Source organism: Nannobrachium achirus, assembly GCF_963921795.1.
Source record: "Nannobrachium achirus genome assembly, chromosome: 4".
Classification (NCBI taxonomy): Eukaryota; Metazoa; Chordata; class Actinopteri; order Myctophiformes; family Myctophidae; genus Nannobrachium; species Nannobrachium achirus.
Genome location: NC_137813.1, coordinates 13,241,736 through 13,248,502, shown reverse-complemented (window position 1 = coordinate 13,248,502; position 6,767 = coordinate 13,241,736). Strand labels below are relative to the sequence as shown.

At 41.7% G+C, this 6,767-nt stretch overlaps 1 protein-coding gene across 1 annotated transcript in view; it reads left to right on the top strand.

Annotated features, from left to right (window-relative positions):
• Window positions 1-565: 565 nt before the first annotated feature.
• The window catches only part of LOC308282661 (ectonucleotide pyrophosphatase/phosphodiesterase family member 7-like), a gene marked incomplete at its 3' end in the record, with an annotated part of 20,678 nt that continues 14,476 nt past the window's right edge, over window positions 566-6,767 (top strand). The window contains exons 1-2 of the mRNA XM_080723050.1: window positions 566-731; window positions 3,787-3,932. Coding sequence (XP_080579176.1) covers window positions 647-731; window positions 3,787-3,932 — 231 coding nt within the window. The 5' untranslated portion in view covers window positions 566-646. The remainder of the gene's footprint in view (window positions 732-3,786; window positions 3,933-6,767) is intronic.

Below are 6,767 nucleotides of genomic sequence, written 5' to 3'. Positions count from 1 at the left end.
CTCAGAAAGCTTGGTGATGCGTTTCCCCCCGATGCCGTGGACCCTCGTTCTCAGCCTCCTGCTGGCCTCGCCTCAGGTCAGTGTTGACTTTGATTTTCAAGATTTTTCAAAAATCAAACCAAGTTTGAAGTGAGCGTGTGTGCATGTGTGTGTGTGTGTGTGTGTGTGTGTGTGTGTGTGGGTGTTTGTAGCAGTTCATTTCAGTGTTGCGTGCGTGTGTGTGCGTGCCTGTGTGCGTGCACATGCGTGTGTGCATGCGTGTGTGCATGTGTGTGTGCGTGTGTCTATGTATGACTCAACAGCGCCACCTGGTCACCAGCGGTATTGCAGCTCAGGCTACAAAGTAACATGGATAGTAACATACGTATAAAGCCACTCTAAGGAGACTGTGTCACAACCGCTCAAAAATAACTGCTCTACAAGCTCATAGCGTGGCACTCGGTGCCGCGCTATGAGCTTGTAGATCTGCTGTTTCTTTCAATAGATAAAGTATAAAATAATGTGTTATTTACTGCATCAGGCCCCGGCAGCCCCGCTGGTGGCCCAGACCCCCACCCCCGCCCCCAGGCAGAAGCTGCTGCTGGTGTCCTTCGACGGGTTCCGCTGGGACTACGACCGCGACGTGGACACGCCCAACCTGGACGCCATGGCCCGGGACGGGGTCCGGGCCCTGTACGTCACCCCTCCCTACCTCACCATCACCAGCCCCTCACACTTCACCCTGCTCACAGGTATGGCATGGCGTCGGTTTCCACCACGGCCGAGTTTCCATTTAGTTTCAGCCGTTCAGATCGTTTGAATGACCAGCCTGTAGGAGTATGTGCAGTGACAAACTACTAGGCAGGCACGTACACACATAGACATCAAAGGGGGCTTGAGCCCCTTTCCTTTTATCCGTCTGTAAAAAGTGCCCTCTCCAGACCATAAATGCATGTTTTCCTTATAGTCCAGTAGCCAGCCCATAGAGCCCCATTGTGAACCCGGACATTTTGAGTACCCTAAAGTTTTATGTTAGAAATGTTGAGTATGGGTCCCCAGCAGTTAGAAACTGCCGGATGCTAACTTGCATATGTTGGGAAATTTTCATAATTAGCATAATTAGATTAAATTAGCATAATCACCTATAATAATGGAAAATATGTCAAAAACTGATTGGACGATTTGAACAATATTGGAGTGGTTTTGGGGGTTATTGAGGATGCTGAATCCATTTCTGACATTTTCTAAATTCAAAACGGCCGTTTTAAACCGGAAATGGCCATATACCAACTTAAATTGGGATGATTTTGATACTTTTTTGTTGATTTTGATTATGAATTAAATTATAAATGTGGTTATTTATAATTATGCTTATAGATTATCTGCATTTCAAAAGCAAAGTATAGACAATCCACACAAATTATTAGAACAATGACTGCCACAATAGTCACTTCATCATTTGGAAAATCAACAAAAAAGTATCAAAATCATCCCAATTTAAATTGGTATATGGCCATTTCCGGTTTAAAAGGCCATTTTGAATTTAGAAAATGTCAGAAATGGATTCAGCATCCTCAATAACCCCCAAAACCACTCCAATATTGTTCAAATCGGTTAATCAGTTTTTGACATATTTTTCATTATTATAGGTGATTATGCGAATTAAAGCTAATTATGCTAATTATGAAAATTGCCCAACATATGCAAGTTAGCATCCGGCAGATTTTAACTGCTGGGGACCCATACTCAACATTTCTAACATAAAACTTTAGGGTACTCAAAATGTCTGGGTTCACTTTCTGGCTACTAGACTATATGGTGAAAGAAATGCAAATGCCCCTCTTTCCATGCCATACCTGAAGGCAGCAATCAAGAGAATTGCTTTGTTCAAACTCTCCTGAACTTGAAATGCAGCATCTTATGTTGAAAGAATTGCCCTCTCTGTGTAGAAATCCAAGCCGCTACGCCACATCTCCAGTATTGACTTGATTATGCTTAGTTCAGTGTGGTATCAAGCACCGAAAATAGCTGACCTGCAAGCTCACAACGTGTGGCGCGAGCTCGGAGGTCTGCTATTTTCAATATTTCCACCAAAAGGCTCTTTTAGAAATTTCAGCCCCTGCCTATTTACATTCTCTGCACGTCCCTGGTGACAAATATCACCCTCCTTCACACCCCGGTTTCCCAGCACCACGGTGGATTCGAACTCTGTGGTGAAAGCATTTACCACTGCGCCACCGAGCGTTTATTTTATTTTATTTTTTTAATCGCCGCATTGAGAAAACATTTTCCGCTTTTTCTCTGGAACACAAAAAGAAGAGGGAATTAGCTGTAATTGAATGTACCCTCGTGTCCACCAGCTTTCATAGCCGAGTATAAGATGAGTCTGCTTGGATGGCTGAGGGAGAAGACTTCCCTTTGACTCTGTATCATCAGTGTCGATGTTCAAAAGAACTTTAACCGGCTTGAAATTAAATTCCTCTAATCTCCATAGCAGCTCTCAAAGCCGTGTCTGACAGCCATGCAGCGAAAGATTTTATTAAGCACTCGCAGATTGCTGTGACGCTTTTACTTCTTTTTGTTTTGCACAAACAATTCATGTGCACTCATTTCGCTTTGCAAAAATCTATATTATTTCACTTGTTACAAATCTTAAAAGTAGCTTACCTTTGCGATTTTATAGAAAAATATCCATCCAATATTTCCAACCGCAATCTTTTGTAAAAGACGTATCTGTCATCGAGTCATGAAAAAAATAACAGTCGGGTGGGCGCAACCATTTGCAGTGAACGTTTGTCCCTCGGTTGCGCCAGTTGTTTAGAGCATAGAAATGGAGAAACTAGATCCAGCCATAGAAAACCACCAGAAAAGTGATCACGTCGCCATTATTGTTTATGTGTGGCCCTCATCTGCTCACAGTGCTCAGACAGGGAAAAGAACAAACGAACGAACAACCGCTCGTTCATGGCCGTGCGCTACTTGAATAAATGGACGAGCGTGCTCATTCAAAGCAGTAAAAGAGTTATTCTAAAACGGCTATTTCCATTCCTTGATTCTGATTGGCTGGTTGCTGTGGTATATGAGTCTATAACCCACACCTTGAATCAGTTTATATCAAAGCCAGGTGCGTTATTTCTTTCCACTGTGCCGTGAGGCTGAACTAGAGAAGCGAGCGTTTGATTTTCTCTCAAATCCTGCCGTGCGGGTGCTTCTAAGCACCGCCCGCATGCATAGGACAGTGACTGAATGGCTCCGGGCGGGGCTTGTAAAGGCGAAAAGTGCCTCTATTCTCCAGGCACAAACTCGGCTGTTAGTTTAGGTTGCTATGCTAGCGTTTTTTATGTGATGTTCACCCACATAGCAGCTAAATCTGGATGAAAATAAACATGTTGGTTGTGAGGGGCTTACAAATGGCAGGCCTCTCCAAAAGGAGGGCCAAACAGTTAGCAAAATATTGCTCAGTGTCAGCCATTATAGGAAGCCGCTCAATCTGGAGGAGGCGTTGTTTCCTTTATCCATGATTTATGTCCGCCGTGTCTGACAAGTATGTCATCTTTACTGTATGTACAGTATCAATGTTCTGCCGTTTAGGCTCTTTGTAACTGGCTGTTCTTTCATATTTTCTGACTGCACTGTCATTGTTTATGACCTTTGTATGAGGCATCCTTGTACTTCTCTTTATGTGGTCATAAATAAACATTTCAAATGTGTGTGTGTGTGTGTGTGTGTGTGTGTGTGTGTGTGTGTGTGTGTGTGTGTGTGTGTGTGTGTGTGTGTGTGTGTGTGTGTGTGTGTGTGTGGTTGCAGGCCGCTACATCGAGAACCACGGAGTGATCCACAACATGTGGTTCAACAGCAGCACGGGTCAGAAGCTGCCCTACTACCAGAGCCAGTTTGTCAACGAGTGGTGGGACAACGGCAGCCTGCCCATCTGGATCACCGCCCAGAGGCAGGTTTGTGTGGACCAGAGTCAGGGGCGTCACAAGGGGGGGAAAAGTGGGACTGAGTTACTATAGGGCCCAAGGTGGAGGGCCTTAATTATGTTATACTTTAGCTATTGAAGATTAGCAGATATACAAGCTCACAGTGCAGCACCGAGTGCCTCGCTGCAATAAAATGTGTATACTGTATGTATTTTTTTAAGCGAACATTTGTAACTCAAATTTTGCTTCTGGGGGTCCCTGGAACTCAATATTTTGAGATGGGGGTCCGTGGCCAAATACATATCATTTTGGAGGTCCTTCACATGAAAACATTTTGAGCACCACTGACATAGATTTTTCAAAAATAGCAGATCTACAAGCTCACAGCGCGGCACTCGGTGCAGCGCTGTGAGCTTGTATAATCTGCTATTTTTCAATAATTAAAGAACAAAATAATAATAATAATGCATAGTAATAATGCATTCCCAGTCTAAATGGGTTAAACTCCCTCCCCCTCTGAAGAACATTCATGGGGGGCCCGCAGTGAATCCTTGTACCTGGGGCCCAGAATTTGGTACGACTCCCCTGACCATAGTGACTCACTGCTTCAGCCTGATGGCCTCAAAAGTCTAATATCTCCCTCGGTCCATAGGGATATCCCTTTGGTTTTGATCAATGGATTTTGATATTGGACTTTCACGCGGGAGACCTGGGTTCGAATCCCGAGTGTTACACGTGTACCACATGGCCGCCCACCTGAAATCTTCTCAACTTCTGCTGTGCATTGTATCTCTATAATGTAGAGATGGGACAATATGAAAATGTCATGTCACAATTAATGACCAAAAACATTGCGATTTGCAATATCATCGCAATAATCAAAATATTCCCAACATCCATTATCCTGGGGCATAACAATTGTCAAAAGAATAGCCAATCTACAAGCTCACAATGTGTCGCAACGCGATGCGTTGTAAGCTTGTAGCAATTTTTTGGCAGAGAGATTGGTAGAGTGAAAACAAGACTGTAAGTATATATAAGTATGTTTTACCAATAAATTATAGAGGGATTAAATGGTACCGATATGCAGCTCGGCAAATAAAGATGAATTGATCTCATGACGGAGGATAATTTCACGATAAATTAAAATCTCCACGATACGATTATTGTGAGTGTTTTTTATCGCGATAAGCGATAATAACGATTATCGTCCCATCCTTACATCATGGCACGTTGGAAACACTTGAAGCGTTACCATGAGTAAACATAGTCTTTGGGAGCAGAAGATTGGTGTGCAGACTCTTATTTTATTATTTGTACCCTGTTCATTAGTCTAGCACCCACATATGGCCTTGGATGTGTGTGCCTTTTTGGCTGTTTTTCAGCCTCTTTGTTAACCTACGATATACCAAAACTAAACGATCAGGGAAAACATGACTGAATGCCAAATCCAAAGACGAGAGAGAAATAAATGGCCAAAACAGAACAACACAGCCTAAATCCAGGAGCTGAGGAACAAACCGTGACAGTAATATTTAAACGTTGTCTTATCTCTTGCTACAGTTTACTGTGTTGTTGGCCTCAGAAAATAATAGCCGCTCTGGGCTTGGAGATATTGGTTATTTTAGAGCGGCTTTTGACCCATTAAGTCGCGTAGCGGGCAGTGCGGATGAGCTGTTAGGCAATTGGCACTGGGTGAAAAATGGGTTACAAAGTCATGGGATAAATATTTTGAAATACAGCGAACATTTTTAACTAAAATCTTTGCCTCTGGGGGTCCCTGGAGCGAAGTATATCTAAATAAAAACAGCTAAAATCGAATCGTATCGTTTTATTTTGTATCGTATCGAATCAGCAGTGCAAATAATCGATTGTATTGATACTACCTTCTTGTGCATTGTATTTAGCATTTTTAAGTAGAAAAAATTAAAAGGAGGGGTTTAATTACTTTTCCTTTCCATATAGCTACACTGGTCTATCGATAAATGTGTGTAATCTCTGGGTTCATGTCAAGCTGCGGGTTTGTCAATATACAATGTCCATGTATTTGCCAGATAATGACTGTGTTTACTTATTTATATCCATAATAATACATGTTTCCCTTAAAAACCTGCACTATCCACACGTTTTACACAGATTACATTTCTTTGCTAAATAGTTACTATATCGATTTTAAATCATTGAATCGAATCGTATCGTATCGCAGTGAATGAACCAATATCATCCATGTATTGTCAACCATGTATCGTGATATGTATCGAATCGCTATTAAAATGTATCGTTACACCCCTAGCAGGGCTCCAGACTAACTTTTTCACAGGTAGCACTGGTGCTACCTACGTTTTAATTAAGTAGCACCATCAGAAATTAGGTAGCACCATATTTTTCTTTGTATAGCGTATTAGCGTGGTATTTAATACATAGCCTTATTATACTGATGACAGTTGTGTTCATTTCCATACCATAAGCCATTTCAATTTGCCTTGATGTAAAGATTGACAATGACCCAAACTTGATATTTGCTAAATATTTTAATCTGAACTTTAGGTTTCTCTGCATGAGCAGCAGTAAAAATAGGTCAGCACTAAGGCTGTGCGATATTAGGAAAGCCTTTGATATTCGATATAATGTTGTTGAATACACCGATAACAATATGTCTCATGATAAGTAAAAAAAAAGCTGTAGCCTAGTTTTTATGTATTTTTGCTTCAAGTTAATATTTGCAAACTAAAGACATTAATTCAAGAAAGATTTACGAATGTCTCTGCTAACAAAGGCAATATAGAACTATGACTTTCAACTTGCACAACGTGGACTAAATGTAATAGGCCTGCTTTCATGCAGGATGGAAAAATAAAATTGTCC